The sequence below is a fragment of the Zosterops lateralis genome (genome assembly GCF_965231275.1).
Source record: "Zosterops lateralis genome assembly, chromosome: 8".
Lineage (NCBI taxonomy): Eukaryota > Metazoa > Chordata > Aves > Passeriformes > Zosteropidae > Zosterops > Zosterops lateralis.
The window spans coordinates 5,526,379-5,546,005 of NC_139768.1; the positions used below are offsets into that span (position 1 = coordinate 5,526,379).

The 19,627-nt window shown below is 37.6% G+C and overlaps 1 protein-coding gene across 2 annotated transcripts in view; it reads left to right on the top strand.

The window, feature by feature from the left end:
- Nucleotides 1–6,661, top strand: part of DLG5 (discs large MAGUK scaffold protein 5) — a gene marked incomplete at its 5' end in the record, with an annotated part of 95,636 nt that extends 88,975 nt beyond the window's left edge. For both annotated transcript variants that reach the window (XM_083866866.1, XM_083866867.1), the window contains 3 exons: nucleotides 426–535; nucleotides 2,286–2,395; nucleotides 4,797–6,661. In XM_083866866.1, the coding sequence (XP_083722992.1) occupies nucleotides 426–535; nucleotides 2,286–2,395; nucleotides 4,797–4,900 (324 nt within the window). In that variant the 3' untranslated portion in view covers nucleotides 4,901–6,661. The remainder of the gene's footprint in view (nucleotides 1–425; nucleotides 536–2,285; nucleotides 2,396–4,796) is intronic.
- Nucleotides 6,662–19,627: the final 12,966 nt, after the last annotated feature.

A 19,627-nucleotide genomic window follows, 5' to 3' on the forward strand; every position in this document is an offset into this window, starting at 1 on the left:
TACCTAAAGTCTGTTCACTGCTTTTCAGGTGGTTTTCAATCAAACCACCTGGAAAGTCCTATTAATGCTTGTGTTTGCTTATGATTTCTGAAAGAGAAAATTAATAGGAATATTTAAACTTTGAAAAAATGTATTGCATATATTTCAATCTGAGTTTTCATTTCATTAGTTCTTCAAGTACTTTTTTTTTTTTTCTATCAATGCATGCTTTTGGTACTATGAATGCAATTTCTTGCAGTTTTTCATCTTTTGTCTTTTGTTATAAACCCTTTGGGTACAAATTGCTCAATAGTCCCAAAAAGCTACATGTATGGCAAAATTCTGTTGGGTTGCTATAATTTAAGTAAGGGAAGAAATGGGGGGATTTGCATGTGTGCTTGTGCTCTTTAACTGAATGGGTGTTTTGCATTTACATTTGATCTTAGGATTGTCATTGTCTGCTTGACATCGCTCCTCATGCCATCGAACGGCTCCACAGTGTTCATATCTACCCTATTGTAATTTTTATTCGCTACAAAAATGCTAAACAAATCAAGTAAGTCTGTGAGGGGTATAGCTCAGGGATGTTTATTCTAGCTTAAAATACGTCTGTTTTATTTTATTGTTTATTTCATCCTAATCATCTTATATCTCTTAAAACAGCCACTGAGATTGGCTCAGTTGGTCAGAACCTGGTTGTGGGTTCTGTCCCTGTAAGGGCCACTCACTGAAGAGTGGACTCAATGGTCCTTCTGGGTCCCTTCCAACTCAGAACGTTCTGTGTTTCTGTAAAATGGGGAAATTAATCCTCATAAACCACACTGTGAGGTATATGGCCGTAACTTCATTTGGGTTGCATGACAATTAAGTGAATCTTTCAAAGAAATCCTTGGAGACCAAACTGAATGTCCTCAAGGGGGATCTTTCCTGCTGACATTTGTGGTACATTGTAAGACTGAAATGGGTGAGATCCATTGAGGATTAAACATTGACCATGACAAAGAGCTGTTCTTCATCTTCTGGAAAGGGCCAAGAGTATGGATGCAGTGCCAATTGATTCATAACCTCAGCTTTCCCACCTTCATTCTCCAGTAAACAAAGCAAGGGAAGTCTCCTTTTGCCACATAGTGCTTGTGCTGTGGTCTTCTCAGGCTGTGTTCTTTCAGAAATGGTCAAATTCCTGTTTGAATATAGCCAGGAACAGAATACAGGACATCCAAATGCCAGTCCCTCCCCTGATGTTTGAGAAAGCCTTCACACATTTTGATAGATTGATTTGGCAAGAATGGACATCATCTCCCAACATAACTATTGAGAAGCATTTTTGCTATGAGATCTTATACTTGTGCTATCTTCGTATTTGAAGTTGAAGATTTCTTATATTCCTGATCTGTAGGTAAATTTGATTATTCTCTATTTAAGAAAGAAGATAAGTATCACTACTTTAAAGTAGAAACACGACATAGAGCAATCAGGTGTATTTCATTACCACTACAGGATTGTGCACTTATCATTTGATAAATGGAACTGTCATGTTTTGACCCCCTTTGGAAATGAAATGGTGACCATTACAGCTTTTTCCTTTTTTTGGAAAGTGACAAAGGTCAAACTAGCCAAGCAAAGATTTCTGGCAGTCATCAGTGTAAGTTGCAGTGGCACATTGTGTCTGCCTGTTGTGTGCACCAAAGGTTTGTCCAAACACCCTTTTTGATATAGCACAAGTTCTATTGGCATTCTCTGAAATGCTCCACAACAATGATAGGTTAGTTTAGTAATTATGTTTTAAATAAATGTTTTAGCAGTTGTATTTCTCTTTTTCATATTTTGTTTTCAAGAGCTTGTAGAATAGAAAAAGAGGGATCTCAAAAATGTGTAATAGATATGATAACATGGAAATACTGTCTTTACTTGATGCTTGATACTTCACAAGCCCTCAGAAGAGCAGGACTTGTGCCCAGCTTTGTGTGAGGAGTACTGGCATGTATATGAGATGATGATCCAATTCATATAAACTGGAAAAATATATATTCTTTCTTCATCAACTGCCTCCCAGCCTCTGAAACTTTAAAGAAATGCTATCCTGGTCTGAGAGTAAATAAATTTGTTAGCACTGAAATGATTGTGATGTCTCTGCTGATACTGCTGAAACACAGTAGATGGCACTCTGGGCCAGGGAGTCTGCTTGCATGTGAATTAGCCTTTGGTATTCACCCAACTAGAGGCACTGTTTTCAAGTCCATTAAAAAAAATTCTCTTATACAAGGTGTTTCTTTTTTTTTCCTCTTTTGTTTATTTTTTTTTTTCAGAGAGCAAAAAGACCCAGTCTTCCTGAGGGACAAAGTTACACAAAAGCATTCCAAAGAACAATTTGAGACAGCTCAAAAAATAGAACAGGAGTATAGCAAGTACTTTACAGGTTAGTATTTAATCAAACTTTCAGTAGGAACACAGTGGTAATTTAATCCATTTGCATTTTAATTCAAAAGATCAATGTCACTTCAATAAGCATCTTATTTTTTTTCATTCTGCCTTCCCTTTTGACAAACTCATGTTCTGTTACTTTATTTTACCAGGAGAGGAAATGTCAAGATAGAAATCTCTTTTGTTTGGAATGTTGCAATCTTATGATGTAAAGAGGTTCTGAAAAGGTTTTATTAGCCAGTAGTATAGAAAGTATGATCAAGATTTGGCAGTTTGACATAGTGTTGTCAGTGTTATACCATGTAAGGAGTAGGATTAAAAAATCCTTCTACTTCTAAAGGATTAAAAAATGTAAAAATCAAAAAAATCAACAGAAACCCCTTGTAGTTTAAACTAACAAATGATGATTTCCAAAGGTCCATTCCAACCTCAACCCTTCTGTAATTCTGTGTGATTTTGTGATTTGTGGGACATAATTTAAAGGTTTCAACAATGGAAAAAAATTGCCCAAGGTTTCTTGAGTGTGCATTGGAATTTGGAATAATTAAATTCAACTTTAGAAGCCTTTTTAACATCATAAAATTATGAAATCAGTCTTGGGTTGTAGTATTTTTACTAGAGAAAAAAAGTGTTTGGAGACTGTCTCAGTTCATTTCAGAGTATATTTCCATGTGGTTCCACATACCTAGAATTTTATCCCCTCTCTTTTGAATGTATCTTGATGTGCATGGCAACGAAATTTAAGTAGAATTACAAGCACCCTAAACTAGCCAAAATCTAACTTTTCATCTCCTGGAATATGGGATTCTTACTGAAATATGTTGAGGCATAACTGCCAAGTGCAAAGAGACCAAAGGGTGTGTTTAGTTTAGAGCTCTCTCAGTGCACCCTGAGAGAAGCTGTGTGTTCTCAACAAAATGTTATTTAATAACACAGCCATATAAATGTTTTTTGCATGGTACATACAAAACCTGCAGATTGCCAGATTGCATCACCACATGTTATCTTCTGCTTCTTGTTCAGTCATTTGTGGCATTTTAGTTTCACCCTGGCAGTGGAAGGGGCACTCAGTCCAAGAGAGTCTTACTTGTATCCTCTCATATGCCCCGTGGGAAGGGCCTCCTTCTGTTGGTGCCAGTGTGCAGTGGACTCCAGCTGTCATCAACACCACCAGATGCTGCTAGTCACAGAGAGGGTTGGTGTTCAAATTGCACTGACATTGGAGTTTGTTGAAGTTATAATGTTGTACATAAAATAAGCCTGTAGATAGAGATAAGCATGTTGTACCTGGTGGGTTAGTCATGGAGCTGTAGGTCACACTCTCTCTGTAACTACTAAGAGCTCTTTAACTACTTCATGGAGTTCACTTTTTGACTAATGACTTTCAAGTTGGCTTTGTTTCCTCTACCAAGTTGTGAACACAGTGTGCAATCTGAATCACTTCTTCCCTGGCATTTGTCACTTTGCACAGACCTTTTCAGTTGCTGTGTTCTGTATCCAAAGTCACCCGACATCATTTATTGTAGTATATATTGCAGAGCCAAATATTATATATTTTTGTGACATCATATTTTCTCTTTTCAAAAAGAAAAATTATGCCTTAAGCTCTGTAAGACTTTCCATACTTTTTCAGCATTAGTGGTAGCTGTAGCCAGAGGCTTTGCTGGCTGACATATTTCTCAAGTCGTGAAGTTCCTCAGTTTTTAAGTATTAAAGACAATATGTTCTCCCTCTCATGTGTCAGTGGTGGCATTTTACTTTTTATGTTTAGCAAGGGTAGAATAAAAGGTGTTCATTTATCTTGTGAATTGATTTTCAGGGAGTTGCTTGCTGTTGGCCTTTTGTTCCTTGAATGTAGTTGACAATAAGAATTGGAGTAGCAAGCGCTGCTGTTTTATTTAGCTCAGCAATCTGTGGGCTGCTCATAATTTACTTCTAATATTTGTAAATAGTGTCTAGTTGCTACAGCTATAGTCTCTATGTATATTACCCCGTAAATATAAAACTCTTAACACCACATGTTGAACAGAGAAGGTTTATTATAGCAGGTTCTGACCATCTTTAGACTTAAACTTTGCCACCTGATGCGTCTGAAAATAGTACATGGAGGCCACTTACAAAACAGTTGTCTTAGTTGATTATAGCCATCAGTTCCTTGACTTCCCTGGATTGTTTTAGGAGCTAGCAGAAGAAGCTGTGTATTGAATGCCTGACCTCTCTTTGCTCTGTTTATTTTCTTTTAAATAGAGACATGTATCTGTCAGATACTGAGTTGAGTTGCTTAATTCTGCTCTGTTGATAAACACTTTGCAGATAAATGCAGAAAACTGCTCTTGGTAATTACTCACAACTGTTTGTTCCAGTCTCATTTGTATGTGGGGTTTCTTCTTCTCCAGGCATTGTCCAGGGAGGAGCCCTTTCAAGCATTTGCACTCAGATTATGGCAACTGTCGACCAAGAACAAAACAAGGTCCTGTGGATCCCAGCTGGCCCACTGTAGATTTATTTTGCTGTGAAACTACTTTCCAGATGTAAATAACCAACTTTCTATCCAACGGACTCAGTTCACTTCTGTCTTTGTAAAGATGATATCCATAAGTGATTTCTGTTTCATGAAGGGGAATGATGACACTGAACACAGGAGGACCTGACGAGGCACGTGGGAAGGGGCGGATCACTTCACCAAACTTGTCTCTTACATCATGTATGTACACAGGACAGGTTGTCACAAGGGCTGTGACCTGCGTGTACTGTCCATGAGTAATGAATCTAACAATGCTGCAAAACCCTGTAGAATGACACGTTTACAAAAACCTTTTCAAAGTATTTGGTTCTCGCTGTTTACTTGAATGTCTTTTCGTTTCATTCTTTTTTTTTTTTTAAACTCTGTGTCCTTTCACTTAATGAGGTAACTCTCCAAAATGGAGTGAAGTTTCTGAGTGTGAGCAGTTTATGCACAATGTGATTCTTAGTTACAATTTTGACCATTTCTAAGCACATTGTTGACTTGACAACCAGGTGATAACGTGGGATTGAATCGGTACGTCTTGGGAATAAGCTCAAAAGGAATTACACTCCTACACAGGGCAGACCACTGTTTGTATCCTGTCAATGCTTGTCTGTCAAAGATATTGTTTCTTGTTTTATGCATGAAGCTAATATTTAAACGTCATAATGTATCTAAGCGATTCCAAGCTTAACGTGTTGACAAATAATAATTTTTGATTGTTGGGCCTGGATTAAGTACTGGTGGGGTAGAGTCATAAACTAGGCCTAGCATGCTGTGTTCTGTCACTTTTAGATACTGTAAATATGGAAAGCTTACGTCGGTGCAATTTTGCAGGGTAATTCTTAAGCTTTGTACTTCAGTGTGTAGCATTCACATAGACTGTTTTTATTTAAAAGCAGACACAGTTTTAGGGCTTTGATTAAAAGCCTTTAGAAAGGTACTAAATTGTTAGTGTTTTCACTGTCAAAAAATAAGTGATTGTTTAGTTTTGGTTGCAATACTTATTTACCTGTTGTACCAAACTCTATTATATCGGTTCCCTTTTGGTTTTTTTGCACTTCTGACTCTGTGTTCCTAACACAGGTTTTGTACCTGTTTCTTCTGTCTCTTGTGCCATGTTTCCTGGGTACTGTATTTTAATTGTTTTTAAAATATTATTTGAGTAGACCTGCTTCTCAGTCACTGTTTCTAACATTTCATTATGTAGGGTTTCTAGTTTTACACTACAGGCTGTAATTTTGCTTCTGTTTGCAGCTTTTATAATTAAAAAAAAGGGACTCTTCTTGCACAGTTCTTCAAGAAAGATCTGGTCCTAAATTTAAAATCTGTTTTACAGTTGCTATTTTATGGTTCAAAATACTTTTTATAGTATTTATGTAGTTATACACTATGTAGAGTATTCTGAACTATAAAAACATCCAAAATATATATAGTATTTTATATAGTATTATACCATACTATTACAATACTGTATATATAAATTAATAATTATGAAATGGTATGGATGAATTAGTAGTCCAAGTACTTCTCATGGTGAGGGACAGAAGTTGTTTTTTGTTTATTTCATTTTTTTTGTTCGTTTTGTTTGTTTTTTAAAATTAAGAGACCAGAGTAGATTCCAGTGGTACAACTGAAACAGACAGGTACTGTTCTGACATGGATTTTTCTGTACTAAATAAAAAATGTCACTTTGTATCAAAAAAAGAAAAAAGTTAAAGAAACTGATTACTAAATAAAGGTCAATTTCTGTAACTTCACTTGTGTGTAACGGGTGCATAGAGCTCATGCTCTTCTTGACTCAACTAAACAGAGTCCTCATATAAGGTTTGGATTTCTGATTAAAATTGACATATCCACCTAATAGTTTCAAATACCCACCTTGAGAAGGACAAATTTGTTTTGTGCTCTCACCTATCCTTGGATGCATAAATACCAGAGATGTTCACAAACTGTAGGACATGAGATGTTAGATGTTGGTTCGTGTTAACATTTTTAATCTTCTGTCCCATTGGTGTTAAGGGTTTCAAATGGAAATGCAGTTGAGTGGATGGAAACTTTAACTGAAGAATGGGTCTATCACTGATATTTTCAAGGGAAAAGTCACTGGGGAAAAGTGAGAATATTAGTTCAAAGGCACATTGTAGGATGCTCTCAGTTTTTACACTTCAAACCGTCCAGCCTCTTTTGTTCGCTGAGTTATCCGAAAGCTTTGGGAAAGATAATTATTATGTCCTAACTTTTCTGCTTTTATCAGTTTCTTTATTCTCAGATGCCAAAATGTCAACTTCAGCATGAACCCAGTTGGTGAATGGACTAGTCTTGAAATCTGCCTAACTAGTAATATCCTTTAGTCATAAGACAGGACTTGCACCTTACTTGCTCTTGAAAAAACCTCACCATGATAACATTGTCTAATAGGGGATGGAGAAAATGAGAATGGGCAGGTTCTGGCAGGTCAGTAACAGCCATACCTTGCATATCTTCTGATCACAACAAAGCAGAACTGAAGTCATGATTGAACATTAGGAAGAGATGCCTTTTGCTCTATCAAGAGTTTCCTGATACACCATTTTCTTTTATAATATTACATGCCAGAGATAGATTTAGCCCTTGTTCTGGAGAGAGCAATTTTGTCCAGGGATTTAAATGAAGAATATAGTTATGTGAGTATTTTATAAATAATTCCAAAATGGTAAAGTTAGAAACAAAAAGACTGAAAATGTCACCCTTATGCTTATAAGCTACAACTGAGCATGTGTGGCTGCTCAATTGATAGCATTAACTAGAAATCAAAATCTTTGAACTTCATTTCTCCACAGCTAAAGATAAAATAGCTGAAGTTACTGTAGCTCATATATTTGTGTTGTTGTTAATATGTTGACAAACATCTACTTGATTTCAAACCTTTGCATTCCATTCACATTGACCTGAATTGCAGGGCAAGTATTTGCCTGATCCAAAATTACACTGTGACAGCTGCCAACCTCTCCACCTCAGACAAGGGTTCTTTTTCAGTGCCTGATAAATTTGGAGGCCATATCCTAATCCTTTGCAGTGAATGCAAACATTGCCTTAAGCAGTCTTGAAAAGCTCTCCAAGGTTTGTCTCTGATGGATGTATTAGTGGTTAAAATACAATCTTGTAATCTTTTCTGGACTTGTGTTTAAGGCTCCATGTAATTTCTACAATTCTGTGCCTACACTACACATAGACAGTTTCTGTTAAAATAGACTGACATTGGAAAAATATGGAAGCTTGGAAACCAGAGAGAATACTGGGAAAAATACAGATACCCAATAGAGCAGCCTCTTGTCTTGTGCAACAACTAGTGAGGTTTCCAGAATTGCAGCAGAAGCTGAACAGCAGAAAAAAGGTGCTTGGCCTCTTCTTGTAAATTTTCTTAGGCTGCTGTGCCCATGAGTGTGAGAATTTCTTACTCATTTGGTAGGGTTTGTTCCTAACGTGAACTCTGTGTCATTTTGTTTAGAAAATGTCTTGATGTTCTTAACTGAAAAAGTACATTTTTGATAACATTTGGTAGCAGACTTTTTAGCTATTCAATTTGTCTTCTTTCTCTCTATGAGTACTAAGAGATGCTTTGGCTAACACAATACAAATGATGTGAGCATGAATCCAAAAACCAGGTGAACAGGAGATCCTATCACTTAAGGGTGAAAGTACCAGCTTAATCTGGGATCGTTCAGCTCTGTTTTAACAATTCCTTACAAGCTTTTGTAAGAGTAGTTGTTTTTTCATTATCTATAATTTTAGATGAGAACTGCAACTTTATATTTAAACAACTTCATCAGTTGTCTGTCTACATGGATCCTTTTCTTGAAGCAAACTGTGCATAAACTGTGGTTAACTGTGGAAGCATACTGTGACTAAAGATTTAAAACAATTTCAGGTCTAGAGTTAGCTTGTAGACTTCCAGTGTAGAAGATGTTTTGAGTTTTTAATTTTTAAAAATTATATATTTATTTAATCTTATTACTTAACTCACTTGAGAAATAGTGTATTCAAGAGGTGTATTCAAGTTTTTCCAGATTTCCTTAGATCTTATTCAATTAAGCAATTTTAATTAATTTTCCTCTACAAAATGCACCTGTTAAAGATGAAGAGGTTTTATCCTCCTGTGTGAAGTGTAAATTTCTAGGTGATTTTCTTAACACAGATATACACACAGGTTTTTAAAATATCAGTCTTTGTTCTAAAAATGTAGGAGGGAAAATGGAAGAGCTATAAATAACTGTTTCAAGAATCAAATCATAAAAATCTTTCTACTATATTCATATTATGGGTGAATTATCTGTCATTGATATGTTTCATTAACAGTACATTATATGCTGAATGTGTGTATTCACTGAGATATTTTCTGTGTCTACCATATTGAAGAAGATATGGGGGAAGGGATGAAGGGCTGAAGAAGCTTTCAGAGGTACAATATCTTCATTTATGACCCTTTTCCTTCACTGGCTCACACTATAAAGAGTGTCCAAGAGCTACACTGCTGCTGCTGCTGATTTAGAAAAACAACCCAATCCTGAAACAACTAATAACCCCCAAACCCAATGCACAAAACAAAACAACTCCCTTCTCACCAAACCCCACTTCCAAAGTGTCCAATTTGGTTTTTTTAATGGCCTCACATCCTTCCTGTCTTCCTGAAGATACGTTAGACTTTCATTAAAAAAATAAATAGACAGCAGTTTACTCTTAATTCACAAACATATTTCATATCTCTCCAGAATTAGAAACAAGTCTGTCAAAATGTTAAATTCTTTCAACAGCTTGAAAAAAAAAAATCTGTTTCTTGATAAAATCACACTTATATTTGCAATGGCTTTTTTTTCTTTTAAAGGTTTTTTTTTTTTCAATGCGAATGTTAGTGACATTCCTTATGTAACATTCCCTGTGCCCTTCCTCTGAAGGCAGGGAATGATCAGCTTTCTGAAGATGGTGACTTTGATCTCCAAAGTAAGTGACACTTTTTTTTTTTTTACAACTTTTGCACCTCACTTTTCAGTAGATTTATCTTACCTTGTTAGTAACTTTTTTTTTAAATTCATTATCTTATAAAGATATTATATTTTATCTTTATTCCTTCAATTGACAAATCTGTTTGGTCCACAAATGCTTACCATTTGAGTCCAGCAGTTATCTCAGTCATCAGATTTTTTAACCAAGTTGAGATCATATTTGCAGCCCACTGTGATAAACTTAAGGTATTAGGTTACAAGCTTGTCTTTTTGGCTGGTGTAAGAAATAAAAGACTGAAAATTCTGCTTTATTTATTTTTTTTTAAATCTAAATATGTGCAGGGAGGTTAAATGCAATTTTAAGTTTTATAGTTTTGTGATGAAAATAAGTGCTATAACGTTTTGAGAGGATAATTCCAGCAAAGTCAGCCAAAAGAACCTAAGGTAAGAGAGAGAAAATTGTCCTCTGCTGTGAAAATAGGATTTGAGAGTGCCAGCAATTGCTCGTATCATTATAGTAACAAGTAGGTTTGTGATGCAAAGATGAGTAAGAAGTGCAATTGCTGGAGAAGCCAAACACATGGAGCTGAATTCCAGGAAGGTGATAAAAACTGCACATCCTCCACCAAGTAACCACCAAGGTTGGTCCCATGGTGGCAAATGTGTATCTCCTTTATCTGGGGTTGGCTGAATTGTGTTGCCTTAAAGAGCTTCTGGCTGAAATTATATTTCTACCATTCAGATGAATTCTCATACTTTTATACCCTGACTTGTGCTGTATTAAAAAAATGGGTCGTTAATAGCTGCAATTATAGTGTGATCTGTTGAAACCTGCTCTGACAGATTTGCAGCTCAATTATTTAGAACTCATTTGTCAGGGTGGTACCATATATTTCATACCAGAGTGACTATTTTACAGCTGCAAAATAATTCAAGTGAAGTTGTAAAAATCAATTGGATATCCTCCCCTTGCTCCTGGTCTTTAAATGGCAGAGTTTCCCTCAGAGATGCAAGACTTGAACTGCCATGGGTTCACTTGAATCCCTGTCTGATGCTGGCGCTGCTCTACTGTCCTGCTCAGGATGTGATCAGGGTTGTTTCCTGACAGTGTGTGTGGGGTAAGGAGTGGTTGAGTCTTTGCCTGGGTTAACTCCAGTGAGATTCTCCAGTCCTGGCTCCACAGGGCAGTTCTCTGCCTTCCAGAGCCAAAATGGGATTTCTGATCAGCAATTGCTGCTGTTTTTCCTTTCAGTAGTCCCTTTCCTGCTATGTAACCATACACAGATAGAGAGTTTTGTCAAGTGCTCCATGAAATTTTTCTCAGATTAGGAGTGAGGTGGTAGTCTGTGAGCAATATTATGGATACATCACAAGATTTCCCTTTATTTTACTGTTACAGGTGGCTTCAGTTCCCCTTTGCTTTATAGTCTTGTTATCACTAGTAGATAAATCTCCTTTCAAGGTGTGTCCCTCACCTTTCCTGTTTGCCTCATTCCTTGCTTTATGCTTCACTTACACATCCAAACTCTCAAAGATATTTTTTTCCATTGCTGATGCAACCCAATCTCTCCCTTCCTCGCCCTGTTATCTAATGCTAAAGTATTTAGGGACATTATGTAAAGTCTGTTTGTTTCACAAAGCTTGCTATGTGCTTGTGTATAGATCACTGATTTGATTTTAAACATTTAAACACTTGTTATCCTCACTGTTGATGATCTCTTGAGCTGCAATGGCTGATCCACTACAACATTCAGCCCCAGCAGACTCAGGTAATGTTTTAGCAGGGTCTGCACATCTGCACTTTCTGAAAGTGATGCCTTGCCATGTTTCCAGCAGTGTCAGCAGGACATTTGTTCTTGGTAAGCAACAGAAGACAACTTTAGAAAGTCCACAAAACCTGCCTTAAGATTTTTGTGACCTCTGCTGGCTTACAGAAGCTTCAGTCTTGGGATTGATTTGGTTTTCCCTCTGCACTGTTCAGATTCTGTGATTACCCAGCACTGGTAAGGTATGCAGAGGTGGAGCTGAATTGATGTGCTGGAAATTACTGAGACCTTCACTAGAAATCAACTATTATTATTCTAATTTTAGCCTGTTTTACCATCGCTTAGAATATTACTGGAGCTACAAGAGGACAGTTTATAAAGAGTTCCGAAATGCTGGAATTTGCCAGAAGTAGCCATTTTTATCTTGTTTCTTTTCCACCCTATTCTTGTCCAAAAGCCCCATTTTTACTTTATATTGTCTGTAATGTCAGCCATTTCAAGATGCAGGTAGTCTATAATACACAAGAACGGCAACAAACTGCATTGAATGTTGCAAATCATGAGCCCTTAAAATCCTTTTTCAGTTCTCTTAGTTGTAGAAGGAGCCACTCAGAAACAGAAACCCTTCATTAATGAGATAATGAGACCTTCATTATCTGACTCCCTTTTAAAAAAAAATTGGTGTCCAGACCAAAATCATCTGTGGCACCTTAATACTTGCTCCTGTGAAAATACTATTTTAACTTCTCTGCCTCAGGGTATGTACTTCATTATCTAGACTACTTTCAGCTTTTGTTTTATTAGATGTAAGCTTCAGAATTTATTACTTTTTGTTACCCCCTGCTGTTTATGGTGTGTGGATTTTTATTTAAATAAAGTATTTTTCCATCATAACCCATCATTCAGATTGATGGTGTGAATTCATGGTTCTACAAACACTCTAAACTGAAGTGTTCTGTTTCTCAGTGGGGAAAAAAGTTAGGCCAGCTAACCTAGCCAATGTGGGACTGCCCTTTTAATGTATATACACATCTCTGTGTTTTGTGAGTGGAGCATTTTTCTCTCTTTTTTTGTATGTTTTAAAAATCTAATTCTGCAGATACCACACATACCAAGAATGTGTCTTGAAAATCAGTAGTGCTACAGATAAGTAATTGACCAATATATGGTTTGTTAGTCAATGTGAAACAGAAAATGGCAAAATAGTTTAGAGTAAAGCTGATGGGTCACATAAACTCCACAAACCCCTGATGTTCTGTTTTTCAATTATTATGTTATTCAATTTTTAATATACCTGCCTTAAAAGGGTGTTGTGAGCCTGAAAGTTACATTTGGAAAATAAAAGCATTGGAATGGGATATTTCATTTAATAAGCATGAAACGAGACATTCCTCAAAAGGAAAGCTGTTATTCTATTTCATCTTGGTATTGACTGTTTTCAGGAAAAGTGATCAGTAATTTCCAAAAAAGAAAATAGCCCTTAAAAAATGTCTCAAGCCAGCTACTGAAAACAGGAGTTACACCACAAAATTGCTCATCATTCAAAGTTGTGCTTGGGGATTTTTTTTCTGTGTGTAGTACAGAATGTAAAATTATTAGAGAAAAAATTATTTCTGGTATGTGAGACAGAATGTTTCTTTTCACAGTGTGCTGTATAGCAATGCAGAAACTACAACAGATACAAAAAAGCACTAAAAAGTATTTCTTCAGCAACACATATCAAATTATTCTTTTCAAATCTGAGAACTTGTCCCTTGATGCAAACTCGCACATCAAACACCTCTGATACTCTATTTATTTTTAGAGTTACAACATCTCATTTACAGCCAATTTATGCTGTATATAGCACTGATTGTTTTTCTTGCAAGATTAAGAGCAGGGTTTTAAACTGTCTTCCTCAAGGTCACAAGCCTGGCAATAAATTCTTCTCTTGGTTTATTTTTTTGTAAATCATGAAGTACTTCAATAACAAACAAAAAAACCCTTCAAACCAAAACAAAAAAATAGCAGACAAACATGCTTAGGCTTATGAAAATCAAATTATATGTATTCTAGGACAGTTTCTTCCATAAGACAGAAAGTATCAGCAAAATCAATGATGAGAACTTGCAGCCCTAGTGATGGCTCTAAATCAGCAGCTGCCATGCGAGGCATGGAAAAACAAAGTGACTGAATCTTAAAATAATGTGTGTGGCAGCCTGTAATGCAAAATTAGTGGGATTTCAAATATTGGTGGTTCTGAAGGGATTGAAAACTATTGCATATTGCTTATCTGTAGATCAAACATTTCTAGAATGTTAAATGCAGACACCTATTATGGGCTATTTTATAACAATCACTCCAAATTGATGAAGGCATACTAAGCCTTGTATGGCCACGGACCTTTAGTTGAGACCAGACAATAATAATCTAGTCTCTCAAGTATGCAAAAAGCATGAGAGAGCATCAGACTCACTGGCTTAGTGTCAAGTCCTTCTTATAAAAGGTATGACTTAAAATGGAAAGCCTTTGTGACAGTTTATGCAGACTAACTTAATGTGTATAGCCTGTGCAGACTGTTATTTTCCACCTTTTTGTGAATACACAAGCTTGAATATTTGCCTTTAAACATAGAGGGGTGCAGAGAGTTCTTTTGTTTAGTCAAATAAATACTTTCCAATATTTAACTAGTTTTAATTTATGGGGAACAGATGTTTTTTTCTTCATTAGTAATTGTTTTTCCAGAAGATAAGCCTGTATTAAAATTTGTAAAGATTCATGAGCTCTTTTATTCTAAGTAAGGCTCTTTGTTGAAACCACTCAATTTTTTAAAAAATAAAAGAACAAAGACGTTTTTTTCAAGCCTCCAAAGCCTTTTAGTTTATTATATTCTGCTTTTTTCTTAGAGGCAAAGGCTGTCAAATGTGTTGTTGCACTCTTCCTTGGAAAGAAAATCCGTGAGTGTTCCTAGGATGCAGGCACAACAGAAGTTCACTAAAACTGCCTCTGCTTTTAACTCAGGTAAGAGGCAATGGCATGCACTCAAGATGTCAGGTGCAAGTCCTGAACACTCCTTTGACTCCACCTGTGACTTAAAAGTAGGTGTTCACAATTTCATGGAAATGAAAAGGTTTTGGTTTTGTTTTGGCACTAGTGAATGGTTGGGTTTTTGTGCCTGCATCCTTTTCCTACTAAAACACGACAATGGGAGCTGAAGCCCATCACATTTCTAATGCCCCTGCCAGAGGCATATTGTTAAATTTCTATTTAAAGCATATTCAGTGTTTTGACTAATGGGAGCAATAGCAGGCAATTTTAACCCTCATAAGTGATATGGTGGTTTGACAAGGTTTTCACAGCAGAAGTCACTGTTGTATAAGCCTTCACAGACACAGTGCTTTTCTCATTATGGAAACATATACAGCTTGAGTAGCATTTTCCTTTTATGACATATTCAGAGCTCTCTGCAGTCCTTTATGGTATATCCATACAAATTTGTGGAGGAAGCCCTCTAAGGCACAAGTTTACGAAACAACAGTGTCTGGTTATTTGGACTTTGGAGCTTTAAATTTTAAAGGTCTAGAATTCAGTGCTAACAGCATATTTCCCACTGACAAGATGCACAATTTTCAGGTACCAGCTTCCAAAGTTAGACTCACAGAATCTCCTCGTACTTGACCAGACTACAGAGCTGCATCTCCTTTTGTTTGGCCACCAGAGTAAGTAACAGAGTCATTAAGTTGTCAACAAGCTCCTGTGCCATGTGTTGCTGTCTTGTACACGGCGCATGCAAATCGTCGCGGTGCCTCACGAGAAGCTGCTGCGTGTCTTTCCTTTTGGGAGCCCTGCCCTGGGCCGTGACCTTTCCCTTGGGAGTTTCTTTATTCAAGTTACAGACACCTCGGTGGGCAGGTCTGGAGCTCTGTGTGCCTCTTGCTAACCTCTACCATCAAAGGGCACAGGGAACATCTCGCCCTGGCGTGAGGAGGAGTTGTGGCCGCGCTCCAGCTCTGCCTGCTGGGCTTGCTCTGTGCACTTTGGGTTGCTGTTTCTGAAGGGACTGAGACACTGCCTGTGCTTCTTGCTTCTCTCTTCACCCTGCTGGAGGCCCCAGAGCCCCTGTTTGCTACACTTCACTTTTTCATTTGGTTTGGAACCTCAGACGTGCTTTAAAATTAATCACCTGGGTTTTACAGGTGTCTGACCTGTCTGTATTTGCACCAAATCTGGTTGGAGAGAGGGAATGAGGCAGGGAGGTCAATGAGCTGAGCTGTTCTTTCAAACAGGAAAATAATTAAAACAAGCTCTTCAACAGTGAAATTCTCAGTGAGAGGCAGAGCACCACGTTTCCAGATGTGATGGCAGGGTAGAGATTTTTTTTTTTTTGAGTGTCTCTGGTTCTTGAAAGAGCTTGTGTTTTATCCAAGAAGATTAGAGAATCCTTTTTATGCAGCCTGATGCTTTTTTTACTGATACCATACAGATAGGAAGTTGTATCCTGTTTTACAGATAGAAAGCAAGGTAAATAGAGGCCAGTTTTGAAGAAATCATGTGGGATTTTAAAAATATGGCTAATAAAATGTTCTAAATGATGCCATAAAGAGGAGAGGCATGTTAGAGCTCTAAGTGTGTGGCTTAACCAGAGAGCTGTGCTACACAAAGCTGAGTGAAGTGTCAAACTACCTTAAGTGTGGCTGATTTCTGGGCACTCACTGAGGCAAATAATTACTCCAGGAAATAGCATTTCAGTATCTCACAATCAGCATTTCTCTGAGTTTACTCCTCACATCACTCTGCTCCTCTCTCTTCTGGTCTTTCAGAACAGAGTTTGAGCTCTTGCACAAGTGCCACCGAAGGCAAGGGCATTTCTTTTGCAGCTCAAAGGCAAAACTTTTTGCTGCCTTTTGTTGTTATTCAACAGCCCAATAATTCTGACCTGTGAGGAATGGGGGAGGGTAGGGGACACAAACATGATTTTTCCTTTTTTAATTTTTTATTTAATGCAGAGACTAATGAAAGATAAATTTGGTGCTCTTTGGTTTGTGTCGATTTGGTTTCTTTTTTTTTTTTTTTTTTTTTCAGGTAAAATTGAGTTTCTTCAAGTATAAAGCTGGTCAGTCCCACGTAATAGATGTTGCCATGGCCTCCAGCCAACCTTGGAGGAGTCATCACTCGGTTTTAACCTGGAGAAGAGCAGAGAGGGACAAAAATCCCTCTCTCCAACAAGATATAAATATTTGTTCTTTTCTTTTCGTGAAATGTGTAGAACAAAGGGAGCAATTAGAAGGAGAAAGGTCTGGACTGTGTGGGTGCCTGGTTCATTAATACAGTTTGTTCTGCTCTAACACCACTTGGTGCTGGAAGAGAACAGTATTTGTTATGCAGCTGCTTGGTAGTTTGTCCAGTTTTACATACAGGACACCTGAAAGGCAGTCGAATTACAGCCTTGATTTACAGCAGGTTCCACCTACCAACATCCCATCCCTTTCCTTGCTGACAGAAGGGAGCCCATGAGGAGGAGCTGCAGGAAGCTGTGCAGGACAGCTCTCCAGTGCCCTCCTCACTGTGCACCTCCCTGACCTTCTGTGGTCAGTCCTTTCTGCCCAGGAAGACAAGCACTGCCTGTGCAGCTGCTGGGCTGCAGCAGCTTCAGGCACAGACTCGACCTGTGGCACTTGTGACAATATGAAGGACATTAGGCTGCCTGTATTTACTGACTTGCCCTACAATGTCATTTCCCCCTAATACAAAGGTATTAATTACAGATAGAAACATGGTGACTCCAAGGTCGAGAGATGAGAGAGTGCAATCTGGAATTTCCATCACAACTGATTGTGATTATGCTCCAGCTATTAAAAGTTACAAGGTTGCATTTGTTATGTGGATGCTTGCTTCTAATTAAAGAAAATGCCTATCCTTTAAGAACTCAAGAATAAATAGATTCCAATTTTTATCTTTAACTTAGTTTTTCAAAAGCCTTTTCATATGGATGCTAGCTTACTCATTTTCTGTGCCAATGTGGTTTGTGCATTTGTTGGATGAATTAAGGACTACATTTGCACTCACCTGATACCTTTAGAGATGAGCTTTACCTGCAGCACGAGATAAAATGAGATTTGTAGTCCTGTCTTATTCTTTTCTTTGTCTGAGGTGCATCTCTTTTCCTTATTTACTGTCTGTCTGTGTGGAGGTGCTCCAGACAGTTAATCTAGTCTGGTGAATTTAATGTTGATTGCACAAACCAAAATGGACTGTGTGGATATACTCATTCAAGAACAGAGGCTTCTTGAAGTGAGTTACACTGCAGAAATAAAAGCTCCTTGAATTCTGATTCACATTGCAATGTGAGATGTGCAAGTGCTTCACTTAAAAATAAATTCAAATTACTTTTTCCCAAGTGACTCTTTGCAAACACAAAGGACTTGGTTCCCTGTGCTCCAACATCTTGATAAAAGAATGAATCCATGCATTTTACTCCTCACCCCAGTACTGATGTCTATTGTAGCAGAAAGATATGCACAATTTCCTATATAGAAAATATCCTCTGTTTTCACCAGTAACCTTGCTGCTTTATTTGTGTTTCTGTGGTCTCATTTGTACTCTCTGCCTGCCTTCCTTATTGCTCTCCTATTTATGTTTTCATTATTTATTATGGTTTGCTTATGGTGTAGATGGAGTACTATTTCTTGACGCAGGTCCTTTATGATGTTTATTGATGAGACATTTGTGAGAACAGCCTCATTGTGCCCTGTTAGCATTTGTGTTTCACGTTAATGTGCAGCTTTTCAGAGCCTTTCTGTGAGCTGCACAAACGAGACTCCCAGCTGAGAGCAGTTCACAGAATCTCCCTTTGGCATAGAAGCTGCCTTTCTGTTTTAACTGAGAGTCAGGGAATATACTGAGTCTTGGATGAAAATGTGCATCTGAAGATACATTAGTTTAGGTGAAGGCTGCAAGGGATATCTCAGGTGTGTGCTTCCAAAGAGATGCTCACTTATAGCTGTACATATATATCATATTTATATCATGGGGCAGTCTTCTGTCAGCCACACATCTTCGAAACAGTCACTTCAGTTACTTTTTTCCCATCCTTGTCAAAGCCCTTGATGTATATCTTGACTAGGAAAAGAGAGGATAGGAGTTTTCAGACTCCTGTATAGAGCCGTTCTGTCTGTAAATAAGGGTTATTATTTATTTTTTTTTCAAAGCCAAGGTTGTGTTCAATATGCTGGAAGTGGTGTTGGAAGATGGAGAAATAAAGAAGGAAGGTATGATAAGGTACTGGGTAAGGATTCAGAAAATTGTCTCCCATTTCTGGGAAATGGTGTCTTTTATTATCCTAGGCAAGCCGGTCTGCTTTTCCATGAAAATCTCAGAGCTGAAAGGAAAGGAAAAAAATTACAGTCATAATAACCTTGAACTGGAATAAATCCACCTCAAATTCTTTGCCCCAGGTTGTCTATATCTTCTGTAGTGTGTTTTCTTCATGGGCCCTCTGGACTAAGGAGACTCACCCCAAAGAAGTGCCATTCTCTGTCTCATTTGGGTGAAGAATAACACCACTTATCTTTCCTTGCCACTTTTGTTGACTTCAGGCTGTAGCTTTTGATCAATAAATTTGTATGAAACTTTGTAGAAAGAGGTTGGGAGCTCATTTGTGACCCCTGAGCTGCCCAGAGAGGAAAATTTCCAGCACTGTTATACATGGAAGAAAATGTTTAATGCAACAGCTTTTAGACAGCGTGTCTGTTTGGTGAAAGGAGGGGTCTGGAGCTGCAATTGAGACACAAAACAGAGAGTGTTATTTGTTGGTCACAGAATGTTCAGTGCTTTACAGCACCCAGCTGAGTCTCCATAGGAAAATGACACAGGAGAAGTCCTGGTTCTCCCTGCTCTCCTTCCCCCGTGCCTCTCTGCTTTCAGCTCTTTGGGAGTCCTCACAAATGGTCAAATGCATTTTCATTGCACTACCAGTCTGCATCTGTCATGAAATT